Source organism: Oxyura jamaicensis, chromosome 5 (genome assembly GCF_011077185.1).
Source record: "Oxyura jamaicensis isolate SHBP4307 breed ruddy duck chromosome 5, BPBGC_Ojam_1.0, whole genome shotgun sequence".
Lineage (NCBI taxonomy): Eukaryota > Metazoa > Chordata > Aves > Anseriformes > Anatidae > Oxyura > Oxyura jamaicensis.
In genome coordinates, this window is record NC_048897.1 from 50,886,852 (window position 1) to 50,908,079 (window position 21,228).

The 21,228-nt window shown below is 43.2% G+C and overlaps 1 protein-coding gene across 2 annotated transcripts; it reads right to left on the reverse strand.

Annotated features, from left to right (window-relative positions):
* Positions 1 to 3,003: 3,003 nt before the first annotated feature.
* On the reverse strand, positions 3,004 to 7,919 carry CDKN3 (cyclin dependent kinase inhibitor 3). 2 transcript variants are annotated; one of them, XM_035329054.1, is made up of 7 exons: positions 7,793 to 7,919; positions 7,358 to 7,413; positions 6,030 to 6,074; positions 5,149 to 5,371; positions 4,225 to 4,256; positions 3,849 to 3,952; positions 3,004 to 3,291 (listed from the first exon to the last, which is right to left on the reverse strand). In XM_035329054.1, exons 1-7 carry the CDS (start codon positions 7,864 to 7,866, stop codon positions 3,205 to 3,207), a joined length of 621 nt encoding a protein of 206 aa, XP_035184945.1. In that variant the 5' UTR covers positions 7,867 to 7,919; the 3' UTR covers positions 3,004 to 3,204. The 2 variants fall into 2 exon arrangements, 1 of the variants encoding a protein (XP_035184945.1); XR_004751649.1 differs by lacking the exons at positions 3,004 to 3,291; positions 3,849 to 3,952; positions 4,225 to 4,256; positions 7,793 to 7,919 and having other exon boundaries at positions 5,253 to 5,371; positions 5,493 to 6,074; positions 7,358 to 7,705.
* Positions 7,920 to 21,228: the final 13,309 nt, after the last annotated feature.

Genomic DNA, 21,228 nt, shown 5'->3' on the forward strand with positions numbered 1-21,228 from the left:
AATTTAGTTGCATTAGGGGCAATTTTATAGCCCAGGATGACGATGCCCCAAGGCAGAGTTCCGTAATGGAATGCCTATAGGTTCAAAAAACCAAACCAAACCACCAATCAGACTAACAACAAGTCAACCAATTCAAAAAACAAGCAAAAAAAACCTGCTAAAAATTTTGTGTTAATTTAATTTGGCGTCTGAAAGCTCTTGTTGTTGAGGCATAATGCAACTTTCACCTTTTGTATCTTATGCTGGGCATTATCGAACAGACCTTTGTCGTGTCACCTTCCAGAGCAGGGAGGTCTTAGTTCACCTCTTGGCTGGAGGGCCTTCCACAGCTTTGTGATTGTCCTTTTTTTCTCTATTTCACTTCCAAACCGGAGGAGACCAGTGCAGGTTGGCATCGCACAAGCTTTGGGTGCCTCAGGGATTTCAAGCGGCAGTTTCCTGCTCTCTGCTTCTGGTTTCCTCTCCTCTTTTTGTAATGTGCTGCAGGGGGATTAGATGTCAGCTGTGAGACCTTCCACGTCTCTGTCTTGTGATAAGACACCCCACAGCTTGTTACTGTGTATATAAAATATTTTTCTTATGTCTCTCTGCATTTATTGAAACTTAATTTCCCATGCTTTTGCACAGCAAGATTTTCTTTTTTATCATCCCTGAACTTTTGCAACAGCTGCAGCTTTTATCTCATTCCTGTGTTTTCCCCATTATCTTCCTTCTGTAATACTAATTTTGAACATTTAGCTACAAAGTTTTTGAATGACTTTTTGGAAATTCATTGCTACTGTTCCTGTTGGCTCATCTTTGTTTTCCTGCCGCTTAGCTCCTTCAGAAACCGCTAAGATGACTCAGGCCTGCATAAGCAGAGCTGAATCACCCTTCCCTGTGTGTTTGTTTGTTACTGAAGCCAGTTAGTGGCTGCCTCACAGCCCCCAGCTCCCCACGGCCTTCTAAAAGAGACCACAACTCCCTTGGTACCCAAGTCAGTTAAGCTGGAATAAACACCGCAGAATTTACCGAGTTTAAACCGGGAGCTTCTCTTGAAAAACACATCGAGCTGTGGAACAGCTTTATACATGGTAAGCAAAACGTCTGCAAGGGCTTGCACTGTCCTGGGGCTGAGCCCCCAGCCCCGTGTGTTGCATCAGTGCGATGCCTTCAGAGGGCATTTTACTCACCCTTTGGAGCCAGGGCTGCGGTAGCGCAGAGTGCGACCCAGTGCCCTCAGCTGCATAGAAGAAAAACATTTCTCCGCCAATAACGAACCAGAGTAAGGCTTTACACATCGACTTTAAGAGTGCGTATGCATAATCCTGAGCACAGGAATCCAAAAGTGGAAACAGGAGAGTTAACTTGCTAGTGTGGTGCCACTGGACAACCTGAACTTCCAGCTAACTCTGGGAGCAAAATGCTTGGTTTGTCTTGGTGCTGTAAGTATGTGAGAACTGAATTTAAATAATCTCCCTAAAAGACCTTTTAAACAGTCAAAAACAATGGAGGGAAAAGTTGGAAATCCAAAGTCTTATGAGAATATGGCGCAGAGAGCTGCGACCCCTGCCACATAAAGCGTCCTTCGGAGCAGGCTGTGTGGAAGATGTGTTTTCAGCACTTTCATTTTCTGAAAGATCAGCGTGTGCTGGCTGAAATCCACCTTCTGGGTTGTGTGACAGTTACCTGTACCCAGGGATGCAAGGCACAGATCTGAATTTATCTGAGAGGTCCTTGTGAAAGAACTGCATGCGGAACAGCACATACGATGGCTACCCAAAGTACTCGGTATTTCACAATCAAAATGTGGATCTGGTATTTGCTTTTTGGAGTTCCACAAGGCAAAAGATTAGGGAGAAAATAAGTAACATCTCCCTCCTGTCAGCAACTTTCCTGCTAAGCCACCTTGAAAAATAATTTGTTTTTCTGATTTCTGTTTGAGCGCTGGGGAGCGGTATCAGGGAAAGAACACCACACACTTTGAGGACGTTACTCTCTCTTGGTGCTTCCAAGCTGTGGAAAGAAGCAGTTCCTGTTGTCTGCCTCAGGAGCAGGAAAAGAGTGACAGCAGGAGCTGATTAAACACAGCCAGCAGAAATCACCTTGAACTATGTGGCAGCATTCAAACAAGTTGTTACAGCCACACATTTTAGAGTTAATCACACCGTTCTACTTCAACTCAGAACACATGTGCTGTGGCACCAGCTCCGAACAGAACTTCTAACTCGAAGTGTGACCAAAACTTTGTCAAAATACACCACAAACAGCAGTGTCCCTGGGGGCTGCAGCTGGGGGCTGCATGGTGACCCTCAGAGCAGGACAGCAGCACCATGGTGGCGCGCTAACGCTGGGTCACAAGGGAAGAAAGCAGGGCTGCTGGGGCTCACAGAAATCGTGACAAGGAAACAGGTGGGGTGGTTACAGAAGGGTCAGGATGCTGCTCCTCACAGAACAGCTGCACAGCAGCTGCAGCCCAGCAGCAAGTTCCTTTAACCCCATGGCTTTGTCTAAAGATGAAAGGAGCCAGAGGGGCACAGCAGGGGTGATGCAGGCTTTCTTTCCAGAGCCAAACCTTACCTCACAGAGTGCCAGGGGGTACCTGAGCACTGCAGCAGATCATCAGCACTCCCTCAGAACAGGACACAGCTAGTTAAGTGTTTTCTTCAGGAATCTACTCAACTTCTCTGGTCTTTGAGTGGATCTAGTTAAAGATGACTGAGGTAGCCTACAGCAGGCATGTTTCTGGGACTCGCTCTAGCCTACATAATTACTTTTGGACTTTTTTTTTGGTTTAAGGAGTTTTGTGTTATTGCTGTGTGTTTTGCCTCCCTTCCATTTGGTAACCACAGTGGAGCAGCCCCAGGATGTCACCACAACAGGTCAGTGGCAGCGGACATGCCAGCTGTACCAGCTGATGCCAAACACGAGCCAGTCTGGGTGGAAGCCACTTCTGCAGGGAGAAGCAGCTCGTTAGGCATTCCAGCCACCAGCACAACACTAACAAACACAAATACACCTTCATGCATTTTTAAGGCAATGATTATTAAGGAGCAACGAACAGACCGAGAGGCTGTCCCGGGGGATTTCCGCCCCACGCCCACCGCTGGGCACACATCTGAAGGTGAGCGGCTGCGTCACGCAGGCAGCGGCGATGAGCGGTTACAGGTCAGGTGTCCAGGTGTCTGCCACAGCCATGCAGAGGTGCACCGTGCCAGTATGAGTTTATCGCGATACCGACCTTAATACTGTGTCCTTTCTCGCCAAATGCGCAGCTACATTCTCTCGGAAGTCATGGATATAATTGTATTGCTGAAAAAGCACAACCAGATTTGCAGTAAGCGCTGTGTACTCTTGAAACAGGCACTACCCATCTTGAAAAGCTGCTTTATTCCCCAGAATCAGAGCAGCACCCCGCAGGCTGTTAGTTCTTTTTGTGCTTACTCCAAATCCTCTGGAATTCTTCACCATCAGATTAGAGGGATCTTAGCTCAGATCCTACAGCTCCCAGAAAAGATGTGTGAACGCAAGGCAACTCTACACATAGTCACTGATAGGTGGGAGCTTCGCGTTATAACTCCGAGCTGCTTTACGGGGGTCAGAAGCTCTCCACAGTGAGCCTGTGATGCAGAACACTGCTAGTGATAACAAAGCACGAGTTGTGCTAAGTGCTCTTACTTAGGTCAGCCGTGATGGCACTGGCATGAAAGCCAAACACCAGAAGCAGCTCAAAACCCAGGAGAGCAGCAGGGACACCAGCTGTGGAACATCTCAAAGACAGAGGGATCCCATTGTAAAGTGAAGGGGGGGACTGCCCCAACTCTCTGCTCATGTTTTGACGCATCTGTTACCTGCTGGAGCCTCATTACCTTAACTGTCTGTATTGCCCCAGATCCTCTTAAGTTTCTGAGGCTGTCTATGGCTTGCTGAGGTGCCAGTGCGTCCGAAAGCTGAAGCAGGAGGCACGCAGCTACTGTAAGAGAAAGGTATACACACATGTATTCTACTGAGCACCGCACCACTTTTGCTCAGCAAGGGGTTTACTTCGTGAACACCACTCTAGGAAAACTCCCCCTCAGACCAGGGGTCACGGATCTGTCCAACCTTTTTACCAAATTCGGTTTGATAGCACTGGCCCCATCTGCTGCCCCTGCTCCTTTAGGCACGGCTGCCTCGTGGGAACGGGGGTGCAAAGTGGGTTTGTTAATCAGGCACTGGGGCAGGGGGGGAAAGGCAGCTACTTACTGAGACACGAGCGTCCGAGGCCACCATAGCAGCTGAAAGAGAAAAGGATGTTAGGTTGTAACAGGCTGTAGTACACTGCGACACCCAGAGCCCCTCAGCATGCAAATGTAAGACACGGTTCTTGCCTTAGTATTATTACCAAGAGGATCGGTGGTACAAGAAAGTCAGAATTGCTATTATTCACAAGGCTAGCTCCCATCTATTCTTCAGACCTTCCTCCATTACTGTCTTTTTTTTTTTATAAGATAATATGCAATTTTAAAATTCCCCTTCATTCTTGGTAATAGTCCCAAAGGCACAGGAAAGCAGAAAAAGGCATCAAGAGGAACAAATCCCAATTGTCTTTAAATCCTCCTCCAGATTAAGGCTTCAAAAACAGTTGTAAGCTAATGATAGCGGCAGGCTTGTGCACCAGCAGGAAGCCCAGCACCCTCAGTGGATGTCTGCCTGGGAGCTGGCAGCAGGATCTTTCAGGGAACATGGATCCAGGAAAGCTCTTTCCCTCTATCCTGAGCTCAGCTACAAATGCTGAAGGATACAGCTTTAAAACGGCCTTGTGCTATTTAGAAGAGAATTTTGCACTGCTAGAACTCACTGAGCCCCTGGTGAACAGCCCGGGGCTACATTATCCTCTGCCATCTGCTTCAGCTTACAGCTCTTACTGTATAGCTGATATCCAGCGAGGGTAGCAGCAAGGAGTCACGCGGGGCCATTCGACACATTCTAAAACACTTGTGGGACAGAGCAACAGGAAGTGGGAGATGCACATCTCACAGAGGCCAAGCTGGCTCCAAAGGGGTACACGACACAAAAAGCTTTTACAGCTTGAACTAACCCTAAAGAAAGCAGTTGTTGTTTGACAGGACTCCTGTTTTAGCTGGTCAAGCAGGAATGTGCAGGGAAAGGAAGGCAGCTAGAACCTACTGTATGATTGTCTTCTGGTTGCTTTCCAGGCAGCTTCTGAGCTCTTCCAGAATTTTGCAGCACTCGGCAACATCAGGAGCGTCCCCATCCAGAATAGGATGGTGGTGCACACAGATCCCATGCTGTTGGTAGGCGTCGATAAGGTTCGGTACTCGGTATTTTAAGAGTTCTCCTCTGGTACAAAGCACAAATATATCCTGTGTCCCATACTTCTTTAGTTCATCTGCCAACAGATTAAGACACTTGCAAATAAACAAAAGCCTATCAAGCTTAAGGATAAACAGATAAGCTACTTGGTACCGATCCCCTTGTTTAATCTTCAAAGCCCAGACAATAGAAGTTACCACTTTTGCTTTAAGCAGCGTTTACTTCCAGCAAGTCTTGCCTATGTGTGCCTTCAGGTAACCCATCCCTGAGAGGAATTTCCACAGTTCAGAGGCAGCCTTGAGACAAGCCTCACTAGAAATCACCGCTCTAAACAGTCCTGTTTACTGCTAGCTTAAAAACAATTGTCGCATCTCCAGCTACAATTGTCCCAACAGTATTTTCTTGCTATTAGTCTCTACCAGCCTTTACACTTGAATACTAACACTATTTTTTACACAATCTCACTTTTCTCTGGGAAGATGAGATAACATCATGGCGCATACAGGGACATTATAACATCCACTGTAAGAGGACAAATAAAGCACCGCTACTTCTCAGTCAAGCTGTGTTTCAAATACGCAGCGTCTGGATCCTCGTGCTCAAGTTAGATAAAGAGCAACGCTAAGTAAAGCCTCTACCTGTAAGGAGTAACTTGTGCTTTCAGTTTACCTAGGGGTTGTTCTTACCCATTCCATGGAAATGAGAGGCACTTATGCACTGGTCAGAAGACTCACCGATATCTTTCTGAAGATTCCTTCTAACATCCTTAAACTTGCAACCTGAAACACATTATGAATGATGATTATGACCCCAGGTAACTGCTACAACCAAAGAACAGACTCCAAAGAAAACACCAAAGCCACACCGCCATCGACAGACCTTAGTTTTGCAGATGGATCACTAGTGCAGTTAAACACCTTCATCTGCTCAACACTGCAAGATAATAGGACTCTGAAAACTGCCCAAGGTTTTAAACTGTTGTGCAGCTTCCAAATAAAAAGTTTGGGATATTAAAATCAGGGCACACATGGAAAAAAATGTGGAGAAAACATTCCTCCACCCCCACCCACTCCCCAGACTGATGAATTAAAGGACTGGATAGGGATCACTGCAGAGTTTTATGTTGTGTAGGAGGAAAATAAGTTCTGAACCATTCTGTAACATCAGGAATCACACCGAAAATCCTTCTAGTTCAACAGTCAACATATGACAACATCCATTTTTTAAACTCAAGTCCTTCGTCTCTCTCCCCTCCTCAAAAGACTGTTCATCTCTGGAAACATCTGAGAACAGGACAGCAGAATCCTGCAGAAGAGCTCTAATGGCAGGTCCATGACTGGAGGCTGCTCAAGTAGCTTAACATGGAAATGCAGCTGTTTCCAGCATATAAATTTGCTTGTGTTCAAATGTTAGAGGGATTCTCATCAGCACTGGACATCACCTAATTCAACCTAACATTATTCAGCATTTGTTTTCTAGATCTTTAGTGTGGAATCAGTCCTAGGCTTGCATTTCTTGGGCTTAGTTCTTGACAGTTAGGCAACTGCTATAAGTGAAGCGGGGAAACCTCACGCTGTTACCGCCAGCTGTCCTCATCTCTTTTGTGAGCACGGCAGATTCACTATAGCACAGTTTGGGTAGTTAAAAATACAGGGAAAACCTGTATGCTTATTTTTATATTATGGCCAGAGTAAGCAAACAAAAGTGCAACCCAGATACTCAGGGAGGGTGGTACAGAAGTGTCAGCACAGTAAGTAAGTGTAATGTAAGGCAGATATAAAGGAATTATTTGCTAGAGCAGTCTTGTTTCACTTATTTTGCTGCTTATTATAAATAGTGACAATATTTGGCTTTTTAACCTTACTGATAATGGAAGACAAACACCACTCTGCTAGACAACACTACATTAAGATATCCTCTGAATTGGCCCTGGTATTTTTAAACATTTATTCCAGTCATCCATTGCAAAATAAGTCACTCTGCCAAATAAACGAATGCAGAATCCTGGGGTACCGAGCATTACTCTTCAAACACGCCTGCAAATTCAGTGAATGCTTCTTACCTGGAAGGGAACACACTCCCAGGAGTTTAGAAGAGTAGACAGGAGACAAAGACAACCTGTCAGGAAACAAACAAACAAACAAACAAAAACAAACAATCAGAAGAGAGCATTTTGATTACCTGAAGAGAGAAAACTCATCAGCAGACGCTCATTCTTTGTGGGACCACGAGGAGTTACCTATGCTCGATAGCGCTCTAAGAACGACACAGAGCGTGGTCCAGTAGTTACAAGTCCTCACGGACAGTTTTCAGCGGGAGCTTTCTACAACATCAGGAGAGGGAACCCGGCCCCTTCTGCCCTAACAGACCCCCAGGGACCGCCTGGCGCTGACCAGACCCTTCCCGGCCCCGCCGCCCCTGCCCCGAGGTCGCTGCCGGTCCTGCTGCGGCTCTTCTGAAGCTCCCCCTGGGCCACGGGGAGACACCGCCCCCTCACCAGGACACCGCCAGCGGCGCCCGCTCCTCCTCGGCAGCCTCTTCATCCGACGAGTCCCAAAGGCCAGCCTGCATGGCGCCGGGCTGACCGCGGCAGGGGATAAACGAGGGGCTCACCCGGCGTCCAGCCCCTCAGCACCAGCCCCGCCCTCGGCCTCTCCGCCCTCGGCATAGCCCCGCCGTCCCGCCCCTGCCTCACCGCCCACAAAATGGCGGCGCTGCCCGCCCACAAAATGGCGGCGCTCCCTCACCACCGCCCCTTGGAGCTCGTCCCGCCCACCCGCCGGCACCTCATTGGCTCTCTCTTCCCGCGCTTCTTCCAGCAGGGCTCCGGCTCCCTCGGGAGGAGCAGCGCGCTGATTGGCGGGCGGCGCTGGAGAGCTGAGCTGATTGGCTAGGGGCTGAGCGGCGGGAAGAGGGGGCTCGAGGCTGACATGGTCCGAGGCAGAGGGAGTCCTGGGGGGCGAAGCGTGAGGTGAGGGTCATGTCCTCGTCCCTGTCCCCGTGGCCGTGTCGGGCTTCGGCTTTCTGACAGAAAAACGGGTTGGGACAGGCCCTGCTTCAAGGTGGCTGCTGCCCTCGCTGTCTGGAAGGCTGTTCTGGGGGAAAGAGGGGTCTTGGCCCTTCCTGTCCATCCCGGCTGGAAGTTTCTAGAGCTTTCTAGAAGCAAGTAGTGTTTACCCTTTTAAACTAAGGACCCAATGTCAGATATCCTCACGGCAGTTTGACCTGCAGGGCCTTGGGCTGGCCAGACCTCGCCGATGTACTGTTAGAAAAGAAAGTTACAGTGCGTGCTCCTGTGAGATCTGTTGCTGGAAAAGTCAAACTTGGTGCGCTCCTGGTGTGTCCATGTCATGCTCTTGCCACCTTCCACTTTTCTAACATGTAAATGATAATCTTAAGAGCTTGCTGTTGCCCATACTTAAGGTGTTTAGGCAGTCCTGTTTTTGCACCGTTTCAGGGAATGAATTAGGATTGCAAGCCCATTAAATAGAAGGAAAAATGCATAAATTGGTAGTGATTAATTTGTTTTTAGACAATGATGTTGAAGCCATTTCACCGTCCATGCTTAGATGTGTGTAGACCTGTGTTGTGAAGGGGCCAGACGTGAATAGTGATTTTTAAGGTCTTGAAGACTTTCAAAGATGATGTTTATAGTAAAAATAAAAGCTGTGTCCAGGCTCCTTGAGTGGCTTGAGTTTGGTGAGATGCTCAGTAGGGCCAGAGCAAGCCCTTCAGCTGTGGGCTTGTTAGATTTTAGTCTGCGTTAGCAACGTTCCATAGCCTGGGGGTGTTGATGAAACCTGTCAGAGAAGGACTGCAGAAACAATTTGCTTTGTACCACAGGATTTGGGGGAGGTTTAGGGAACGAAGAAAAGGATGATGAGAGGATCAAGTAGACCACCAGTTCATTGAAACAGAGAATTCGATAGCACATGTACAAAAATTGCATTAGTGCATGTAATGGAGAAATAAAACAATGCAGATGTGGAGGTTGCTGACTAAGATGAGAAATGGGAAGAAATACAGCCTCAGAAGTGAGGCAACACGAGAAGAGCCAGCCACCGTTGCTGCAAACATCATTCTAACTTCTCGGCGACTGTATGAAAGAACAGGTATGCTATTTTTTCTATTCACCATCTCTTTAGCTCTGCTCTCCTTAGAGATTATTTGTAACACTTGTACTGTCTTGATGTAAGTGTGAAATTCGCCACGTTTTCCATTGCTTTTGCCTATTCCTGTGTAAAGTTTTGTAGATTTTAACTCTGAGGATTATATGGAAGCAGTGAGGTGAGACTGATAAATGTAAAAAAAAAATTGCAGCAATGCTAATGCTCCTGGTTGTTCTCTGAGAAGACCAGAGGAATTCTTTGGGGTTTGGGTACCTTCACGTGGTAGAAATTAGGATAGCATTGCATGAAACCTGAAATGGCGATAACAGGTGGCGATGCCAGTGAGTCTGCAAAATGTGTGGACAGAGCTTGGGTCTGTTGTGGTGGAACTGAACAGGTATAGTATGTGAGTGTGAAACCTGGGGCAAATGTGGGATGGAAGAATTAAAAAACCCTGAGGAGATCCCCTGAGATTCCTTATTACCCTGGGGGGTTTGGAGCAGTAAATGGTAACTATGAGGCTTATTGGAGGACTACTTAATTAAGCTGTTTCCCAGAACGTGAAGTTGTAGTGTGCTAAAATATCCAAATCATCTTTTTTTGGTGATTTATTTTATAGAATGACTAACAGATGTTGGTCTGCAAAAGAAAAAAAAAGTGTCCTTTTGGCATATAAGAAGGAACTCATTGGCATCAAGGCTTTACCTTCTGGAAATTTTTGCCAGTTTCTAGGACTGGAGGTCTGTGCAAAGTGAAGAAAAATAGTCGTGGGCATAGGCTGAAATACAGCGCTCGGAGGATTTAGTCTTTGCTCACTTTCAAGTAGGGACTTTATCCTCCCTGTGTTGAGCAACACCAGATATACAATGGGCATGTAGTAATACAATAAACAGTTTTTCTTTGCAAGCACGGAAAACACCAAGGTATGGCAGTTGTTGGCTGATATTTTTGTGGTTCTGTTTGCCCTCATTCATTTATCAATCTTTTGTGCCAGGTATTGCAATATCTATGTGTTGTCTCTATAGGTAAGATTTTCATACCACTTGTTTCTGAAAATAGATTCAAGTTTTTTTTGTAGTCCACGAGTTGCATTATCCCAAGGTCTCATTATTATCGCATTATATGTTCCCAATGTTCTTTAAGTTTTGAGAGAAAAAACCTTAACAAGAACCAATAAGAATCTGGGTGGTAAGTTTGTGGCTGCTCAGGGGTTGGCTTGTTTGTTTATTGCAAGAATAATGCTAACATTACGTGGCACAACACTTGCACCTCTGGTGCAGCAATAAGTACCTTCCCAGGGATATTACAAATGATGTGCAGTGGGGTAGGTCGGTCAGTGAGGTTTTCCAAGGAACCTTGTGTCCTAGGCTGTAAATATGTGTTTGTAGGATGGGTTTGAGGTCTGGCAGCAAAATGTGTATACAAAATTTGTAATGTAAGAAAATGGTGGATGAAAATCCAGGCAGGTCTGGTGGCTTAGCTGGAAATTTTCTCACGGACCCCATCACAACTGCTGTGAAAGCAATTCTCTACAGGTCTGTTTGGGTTTCAGGCCATTTTTATGTCTCATTTCTCAGCCTTGTTGTCCTTGGGTCAGGGGATGAGCCTGTATCCCCGGGGACACTGGAGGGGTTCATAAATGTACTATCTCTTGCCTGCTCTTCTGTGCTCAGGTTTCCCAGACAAAATAAATGATTGATGTGCTTCAGGTAGAAGCCTGGGAGTGAAGTAGTATGAACTGCGGGGACAGTGAGGGGAAAAAAAGGAGTGAGGGAACTTGGTGGTATATAGTCTTGGCACATATCGTGTTCAAATAAACCTTTAACAAACAAGTTGTGTTCTTTCTCTGCAAGGAGCTGAAATGAGGTCTGGAATGGCCAAAACATCAAAATAATTTTCATTGGTAAGACCTTTGGAAACTGATTATTCCAAGCAACTGCATGTGCTGCCAAAGACTTGTTAGTCACCTCTCGTTTCATGTGTCAGTTTCTGGAAGTTGTGTTTTAGCAGGAGTAATTAATACACGCAGTGTTCCAAGAGATGCACTGTCATGTCTTTGGGAGCATTCCACTGGTGATATCACCAGAAGATCCCTTGGGGCATCGTTTCAAATTTTTATATTGGTTTTGGAGATTTAAAAAAATAGGTGGAACAATTTCAGCATTTTGAAGCATCTTTTCTTTCCCCCCTTGATTTTGCATGTTATGTTTGCTGAAAGCTGAGCATCACTACGTTGCAAGTTTTACATTGCACCTCACAATGAGGAAATCAAAGGAAAATTCTTATTACATGAGACAAACTTGTGCAATGTTTCGAGAAACAGTCCTAACTTGAGACACAAAAGGAAATTTCGAATTGCGAGCACAATTTGGGGAGATGCTCTATGTTTTCCACATCATTACTTAGTTCTCTAGCTATGCTCGTCTATGTTTTGTTAGGATTTTATTCTAAAACTGTGCCAACAGAACACTTCCCGACAGAAATACATCTGAATGGTGATTGTCCAGTGGTGACTGGCTCCAAGCCAACGTGTTTGCTGAAGGCAGATTCTTTGCAAGATATGTTACTTCAAAATATTGAGCAACTACCCTCCTACTCCCAATTTTTTGAGGGAACTTTTTTTTCTGCATGTGCATGCGGTTTCTCGCTGCTTTCCATCACAACCCAGATAGCTCCGTGGCAGCCAGCTGGCAGGAAACATGGGGCTCCTTGACTGGCTCTCCTCTCTGTCGGTGAGGCTGCAGCCCCCGACGGCTCCTGGAGCTCCGAGCGAAGACGCCCTGCCGACCGAGAGCAGTTGTTGGCTTGGGAAGTGCCTCGCTTGTGAGTATGGTGTAGTGTGCTGCTGTGGCCGTAGAACTGGATTTATAGGGTATTTTGCCAGGGTAGTACCATGGAGTTAGGAGCTGAAAGAAAGACAGAGGGGGTTAAGCTCTGTCTAGCCCTATAAATCCTGCTTGTCTATTGAATTAAAACCAGAACTGAGGCTTGGCTCTGAAGCTGATGATAAAGAACAGTGTTGTAGGGTACACGCTGAGGGCACAGGTAAATAAAATACTTTCTCTGCAGTTTTCTGATGGTTGCTGACGACTGCCAGTGGAGATATTTTCTGGTTTTCTAGGCAGGCTGCAGCCCTTGCTTTTGTTGGGACTAATGACATAAGTGTCCCTAGGATCAGGATATTTTTATTTGCAGTCTTCGTGGCACATCCCTGTTTATTCTGGAATGAAATCTGAAGTCTGAGAGATATAGAAGAGGTCTAGTGATGTTTGGAGTAGAGAATTATCCATCCTGTGCAGCTGATGTGAAATGGTGTGTATTTTGGTTCTGCTCTTCTTTTACTGCAGTTCTCTCCTATTTTTTTTTTTTTTTTTTTTTTTTTTTACAATTTGTTTTAAATGCATAAAAATTGTACCAAGTGTGGTAAAGAAAGCTTCTATAATTAAAAAAAAAAAAAAGGAAAAAAGAATTTCAGTTTCTATCACTTCTTTCCTGCAGTGTCTGTTTATAACCTTGAAGAATCTATAGTAACAGAAGTGATTATTTAAAAGCAAGATCTTCCCCACTGTACGATTCATTTAGTGTTTCACATTGAAATTGCCTGTTTAATTGCACAAAAAGTAAAAATTTTAATTGAGATCTTAACATGGCGTAGTTTGATTAGTGTTTGAATATATGAGCCCTACCAGAAGACGAGTAATAACAGCATTTATAGGCAACAATACAGCAGAGGAGACTGCAACAATTTTATCTTACTGCAAGTCACTTGTGGATCCCCATACCACGCTGTGTGCTGCAGCACGCTTGCATGTGCAGTTACTTGTTTTACAAGGGATAAAGTCAAATTTGCAACAAATACGGTGTTGCCCACCGAGCTGAGCATCTATTGTTGGCTTGACATCTGAGTATCTTTTTTATTCCAAGTTAAATCTGGCCATGTAGATTTTATTCTTTTTATGATGGGGCCTACTTGTTTTTTATTATTGTTCAAATCTAATCCCTTCTTATCTAACAATAATTATTGTAAAACCTTTGGAGGGTGGAGACCCAGTTTACAAGCACAATGATTTGAATTTTTATCTATTTTTCTTCTGCTTTTGTGGTTTCGATGAATGTGAAGTTTCCAAATAATGATCTAAACAAGACGCAGCAGTGACTGTAGGGAAGAACAAAGGTGTGAATGAAGGCCAAGTCTTCAGCTGAGGTCACATTTCAGGTCACATTTGGTGACTCCTGGTTTATACTAACTTAACATCAGTTTCTCCCTAGAAAATCTTCTTTCTTTCTTCTTTTATCTGGTTTGTGCATGATTCACTCCTTTTTATTGCTGATTCAGCTAACGTAAATTCAAACTTTTAAAACTGAGAATTCCTTTATGGTAATGAGGATGAAACAGAAAATATTGTATATAGATGATTTTTTTTTTCTTTTTGACTGCATTTCCCAAATTGCTCATAAGAAAGCTAAAATGGCAAGCCTGAGGCTAGGGCTCTTGTGTGTTTCTGGCTTGCTATTCCAGACATTGTCTTTTCAATGATACTAAATATTTGGGCTATGACAGCACAGGTTTTTGCAGTAGAGAAGATATAAAGTCCCAAACAGACAGCTGAATTATTACTTTATTCATTGTGAAAACAGCAGGATGTGAAGTTTTGAGTAAGTGTCTGTGAAATAGTTTCATGAACTGTAATGAAGGAACCAACCCAAATATTTAATAAATGGACTTATGTTTAAATTATGTTTGAACATGGATAGTCCAGGAAAGTTTTTGAAGGTTTTGGCGTAGTGAAACTTTTTTATTTTTATTTTTTGAACATGCTAGTAGGAAATAGCACAGCACTGAATAAATGTACATGTTTACTTTCCTTCTCTCAGTTTTACTTTTTTGTTGTTGTTGTTTTTCAGGGAGCTGTAGTGAAAATTAACTACAGTCTGTGAGAGTGGAGTGATTTACGAGCTGTTTAAACATTCATAAGACCTGAATTTTCAGCCTGAATAAGGGTTCTAAGCTACCAAATGCAATTCAGAGTGGAAAAGTTTCTGAACTATAACCTTGTCTCTTGCCATTTGTGTCTGCGGATAGGCACAGTGGCTGTAGGTGAGGGAAGTTACAGCCTTGGGTGCACAGTCTGAGGATTCTCTCCTTTCTCAGCTCTGTAGTCATTCATCTTAGTTTGTTTCCTTAAACTGTATGTTGCAAAGAAGGGTTTGCCCTAAGGATGTTAGTGGATAGAAGTTACTGGAATGGCTCCAAAAATAAAATGTAATTTGGGGCAAATAACAATATATGTATAATAATATACAATATTATTAATGTTATAGAATATAATTAATATTGTAATATATTAATACGCAATATTATTAATATACATAATATAATAATAATATAAAGGCATTTTAGTTTGGAGGCTTTAAAATGCTTTTTAAATTATTATTTTCTAATCTTAAATAATGAAAAAAAATACTCTGAAGTGTTCCCCACATGGTGTAGGAAATTTCTTCAGTTAATAAAATATCAGAGTTTGACCAGAAATGACCTAGACTGCGTGGCTGATGCAGTAAGATGCATGAGAATTCTCATATGGCTTCCAAATCTTACTTTTGTATTTGGGAATCTAGGAGCAATAGGACTACCAAAGTGTCTAACTGAATCTCCTGTGTAACACAAGCTAACAGATTTCACCGAGCCATCTCCATAGTGTTGTTAAAGGCTGTGAACAGACAAAAGGATGGCAGTGATCATGAGATGAAGCTGGGTGGTGATGGCAGAGAGATCAAAGTGCCATATATGCCAGGAGCTTGTGCAATGGAAGGAAAATGACTGGATGAATTACACCTACACGCTGCCAGCAGGTATGTCATTTATTTTGCTGGGTGTCTACTCATTTCACTTCAGAGAGAATCATCCCAGCTCCAAATGCAATCATAATATCCGTAAGCAAAATGCATCACTTAGGCACTTTGTCCAGCCTGTCTGAAGTTCCATCTCCAGCTGTGTGTATGACAGCGTTGATATTAGCTCAATAGTAAACATTTTGGGAGGTAGGTTTTGCAGTTTTCTACTTACATTTTTTAAAAACTTGAATCCCACACGCAGTAATTCATGATTCACTTGGAATGTGTTTAGTACTTCCCCTCAGCATGAGGTTGGGTTTCAGTGCAGCTCAGGCTTTTAAGTAGGTTTGATCAGCAGCTAGATGGAGCGCACTGTAGGAAAATGCAGCAAAATTTAGCTGGAGGTGTCATCTTCCAGGTGCTGTGGTGGAGGTCTCATGGAATCTGCAGTCGTATCACAGGAAGTATTTGAAGAACCAAAATAACCCAAAGAAAAAGGATGGGTTACTTAAGCAGTAGGATGCAGAAGAGATACCATTGGAAGTTAACAGCTATCCATCAAAGATGCTGTCAGATGAAGGAAATAAAAGCTCCAAGTTAAATGTAAGGGGATAGTAAGACAGCTAAAATGATTTTGAGGGAGCAAACTCCCTGAAGATACAAAAACTATGAATATGCTTTTTCCAGTCACATTGGAAGCCAGAGAACTTGCCAGGGAATTTTTATGGTCTATTGACAGTGGTGTAAGATGAATTCTTAGTGAAGATAAGGTCAAAGTTGAAGGCTAGATGAATTATTTGATTCAATGTTCTTTGCTGAGTAGCTTAGGGATCTTCCAAGACTTGAGCCTTTCTTTATTCAAAGTGTCTCTGAGGAACTGCCTCAAATTAGAGTGTCAGTAGAAAAGGCTTAAAAAAACACAATGGAAATGAGCAATAAACTATTAGAAGTAGAGGCTGTTCATTCAAGAATTTGAAAGGCATTTGGTAATGAGTTCACCAAACTGCTCAGGTATGCTGCTGCTGCTTTCTTGAAATGGGATTGAGATCAGTGGGATGGAAGGCGACAAACACTAAGGCAGTTTTTAGCAGCAGCCTTACTAGCAGGGATCCAAGAGATTTGTGTGGGTCTGACTGCCTTAAGTTGGTCAAAGCTATAATAAATGTAGAAGTAATAGGCACTTGGGAAAACAAGATATGATGGCAAAGAGTAAACTCTGGTTTTATAGAGGGACATCAGGCCTCAAAGGTCTGGTAACAGTTCTTGGAAGAATCAAGAAACATGAATGAAGCCTGTTCAGTTGCCCCAGTGTAGCTGTACTTGAAAGCTTTAGTCAGGGCTGAAGTGCCATAGGGTCGATTATTGGGCAGATCCTCTCAGGTATCAGTAACTGCTTTCAGGGCAGGACACACAGCGTAAGAGTTAACGGTTAGTTTTCAGAATGTAGAGAAATCATTGATAAGTCTCAGAGCTGTCTCCTTTTGGATCCTTTGGTGTTCAGTATAAGCAAAACTGGTCTTGGAAAGTGTGCGAATATTGAAGTTACAAGGTGTGCTGAGCATAACCAGTTAGGGCAGCCAGAATGAAACTGGCTGCAGAGAATTACAGGTGGACCACACAACATTGTGGATTGGCAGAAGAAATGTCAGTATTGATTAGCGCAAAAGAACAGATACAAGGAAAACAGCTCATGCTTGCATGTAACCATTGGTTACTAGCACGCAGAAAGCACTCAGTTTATTGGTTACTACCACTCGAGAAGAAGATCTTGGAGTCAACGGGAGTGTTTCTCTAAATGTCAGTTAAGCTCAGTGGATGTTAGAAGGCAAACAGTAGGAATTCTTGAGAGAAGAGCAAATATTGTACATGTATGCAATCACACGTCTATATAAATCTGCTTTTTGTAATAAGGTTGCAAATGTCAGATTCAAAATCCAAACACAAACTTTTAGTTCTGTTGCCCTAACTTCCCTTTGAAATGCTGCCCTTGTAGTTTTTGGTGTGGGGGCATTCAAAACCTCAGTGACATTGGTTTAAAGTAAGACCGGAGTATAATCATAGTCCATTTCCATTGTCCCCTCTTCATATGCTCTGATGAAAGAGCAAACATAAAATAATTTTTCATTGTGTGTCTTGTTGCTCAGTTCCTATGATATTATGGAAATCTTGATGTACAGGGAATGGGGTCAAATTCACTTATGGCCAGCTCTTCTAGTGCAATTCTGTTGATTACAAGAGTGATTTAGACACAGCCCTGTTGCTGGCTTAGTGTGTCTTCCCATTCCGCTATATGCTTTTGGATTTATGGGCTTATTACTTGTAAGCAATTTTCAGAACATTTGAGAATGTTAAACAGTGGAGCAATAAGTATTTTTTCATGGGATTCTGGGAGGCACTGAACACCAGCTAAGGGAAAAAACAGGCCAAAGGGCAAGCGAATCATACAGGGCTGGTATAGGCCCACATGCATTTAAGGGAGTTTTGTATGAATTTCAGAGGACGGTGTGTAAATGATCCTCCTCCTCTACTTGGCAGCATCTTGCTGTGGAATTGTTGCTCTGCACTCACTGCCACTGCAGAGCCCTGTGGTGTTCACGCAGAAGTTCTCTTGTGAAGGAGGGAACAGCTCCAAGATCGTGATGCCACAAAGGTTTGCAAAGCAAGTCAGGGGCTCAGAGCTACAAAAAAGCTAGAGAAACTCTGGTTATGGGAAGACTTCGTAAATGTAAGGACGATCCTCCCTAGTTTTACTCTTTTCTGAGCGGTAGAGGGCGGTCTTGTCTTAAAAATTCAGACTTCGTGCCCATCAATGCCCTGCTTTTACAGATTGTTGCAGGAAGAGTGAAGGATTTTATCTGTAGCAACATATAGGATCAGATGTCTGTATTATTCTCTGTAAATGTTATCTTTGTTAAAGATACTAGCAGTAACTATCAGGTTTTATGCCACACGGCATCATTTCTCTAGATTAAGTGAGAATTACTGAAGTAAAACCATTATAATACTAACAGAGCAAATAATGGAGCCCACTGTGCGAGAACACTGAAAGTCTGCTGTAACTGAGTAGTGCCTAAGGACTACACTGAAATCGGTGTGTTTTAGACTCGGAGGAAAAATATGAAAACATTCTGATTCATGAAATGTAGATGAAACTGATAATTATTTGATTTGGTACATTACAGGAAGAACAGGGAGGCACACTCTAAATATACATTTTGTGAAAGGTGTTGGACCTTTATCCATGTCCAAGGAAGTGGCTGACTGCAAGTTGAGGCGCGCTTATAAGCCAGCACGTGGTATTCAAGTGGGTAGTGCTGTTTATAGACTACTCCTATAGGTATGGGCAGTTGGCTAAGTAAAATCTAAAGATTTCTGCTTAAATTACCTGAACACCTCCCCTGACAAAATACAACGCAGGTGACTGGGTAGGTAGTTGTACTTCTCAATATTTATTTGGTTGTGGATTATTTTTTATTTTTTTTTTATTTTTTTAACACATTACTTTCATTTTGCCTAACATTTTGTATTCCTGACACGACACGTGATGACTAGTGTGCTAAAACATTTGGCCACTAGGAATGTCCAAACTGTTGTAGATGGCCTGTCTTGATAAACTTTGCGAATTAACCTACTGCAAATGTCCATAGTCTTCCACCTGTGGTTTCCTCTCACAGTCCTGTGACATTTCCCCATGGCTCCGGGATGGAACAATCCTGGGCAGTAAAGAGATTGAGATAATGACAGCCCATGGTGACAGCAGGGCTGGCAGAGCCAGCCTGGGGGAAGAAAGACACGTACTTGCCGAAAGAAATGCCTCCATCCTTTGGGAATTGTAGCTTGGGAATCAAAGCTGACCTCATAGACAAGAATGATGGAGAACAAGCTTTTGATTTATGACTAGATGAAGCTCAAAGTCTGCCCTTCTGATCCTTCTTTACAACACACCTTTTGTATTTTATATGAGCTCTTTCACTTTATTCATAGAATGTTATCTCCTGGGGTATTGTCTTTAAGTCTTTCAGTTTCATAATAGTTCACTCATCTCCTTTGCAGAAGCTTTTTTTTTGTTGTTGTTATATTCAACTAAAATACCTTTTTAGTATCACTTACATTTAGCATGATGATCAGCTGCCTTGCCTTTTTTTTTTTTTTCCTGGTCTCTCCTGAAAGCTAAACCCGTATATGCTTTCTGGACCATTTGCTCATCTGTGCCATTTTCATTGAGTGGTGCCTTGTCTGCCTCAAGCTCTTACTGTACCTGAATGTTAAAAAGTTGTACTTTTAGTACTGAAATTTATGGGCCAGATCCTTAGTAAGATATTGACCTCTTCTGACTTTAGTGAAGCTCTGGTGCTTTTCAGCTCTGATACCTAACGAAGGCACCCGCTCTGATGATTGGATCTTTATGTCCTTCTGCTAAGAAGCCTGCTGTCTGATAGCTGCTTGCCTTGCTGTGTAGGTCTTAGGCAAAGTTGTGAACTCTCTGAAAGTGTTAGAATTGTCAATCTGGAGCTGAATCTCTTCAGCTTGCTCCTGGATAAGTTATGCACTGTTCATATTTTCTTCATCTTTGCTGTGTCTTCTGTGACAAGCAATAGAGAGCACATAAAATGCATTTACAGTGGTGTCAGCTAGAAACGGGAAAGACCATGACAGCATAAGATCAAATGCAGCTTTCCAAAAAGGAATGTTTCTGTGCATCAGTTCTGTCGTAGCCGTGTTTAGCGTGCTTGTATTTCCATATATCTGTCAGTCTGTCTGTCATCTGCCTGCCTGTCTTCCTGACTTATATTACTGTAGATAAATATGCTCCGTTGGTGATTAAAAGGAAGTGACCTCATAAGTTTGTCTTTTCAACCACAAAGGTTTGGTTGTAACGTGACATTCCATCCGATTACTCTGGTTTACACCAAATTCAACAACTTGTGGCCTGCAGATACTCAGTATAAAGAGCAGAAAGAGACTGACCTTGACAACCTCATTTCTCATTCCTTTCTTGTTATAGGTAATATAGCTGAAAATGTGGTTTTAATTATAGTACTAATGAAAACTGAAAATCCAGACAGACACTTGACAAACTCTGGTACGCTTTATATTACATTTGTGCTAACTACAAAGTATCCAGCTGGGTGTAACATTATATCTCTTTTCCTTGAGCATCCGCCTGACTTAAGCTGTATAATTAATGTGTACTTTGGCTGGAGGTCAGTTTACAGTTGGTTTTTTAGAATTTTTACATTTTTTAAGATGTTGTAATGAAACGAATATGTTTGTTACCTCTGTGCCTGCATTCTCCAGGGGGAGTTAATACCTGTGGAGGAGCACTGGCTGGGAGAACTGACTAAAGTGCCTCTGCCAGCTGAATCTAGTGCCTCAGAAGTCTGTTTTCAAAAGTAGGTGTAAGAAACAGAATCAAAGAATGTAACGTCCACATATGTGTTTAACTGTGATTCACCTCCTTTGTATGGCTTGTTGATTTTAAGTTATGACACTCATACACAATTGCCCACGGTAGAGTTTGTGAAGGGATTTCTTTTATTTCATTTCTTTCTGTCTTTGGAAAGAGCTTTGTTTTCAGAACTCACCAATGAGAAACTGATGTTCTCTACTAGAGCCAAAAGCACTAAAAGCAGGTTCCCTGCCAAGCCCCACCAGTGCACCTTCATCCTGACCTGTCTTAATGCTGCAATTCCAGTCGGGCATCCCACTAGCATGTGTATGTAATCGTGTTAAATTAAATACTGTTTTTCATGATATGGACAAATGCTCTCTTGGGACCAGGCTGAAATAAGCTTTGAAGCAATTTTATTGTGACGTAAGGCAAAGGTGAAATTGGATTGCAAATGATAAAAATCCAAAGGCTTACATTACACTGCTGTTTGCAAGGACCTGCTGTGGAATCTGAAATTTTTCTTGACAAAAACACTAGTGCGATTCTTTGCCAAACATCCCAAAATATTTCTGACATGAAAGGAAATGGCTGCAGTAT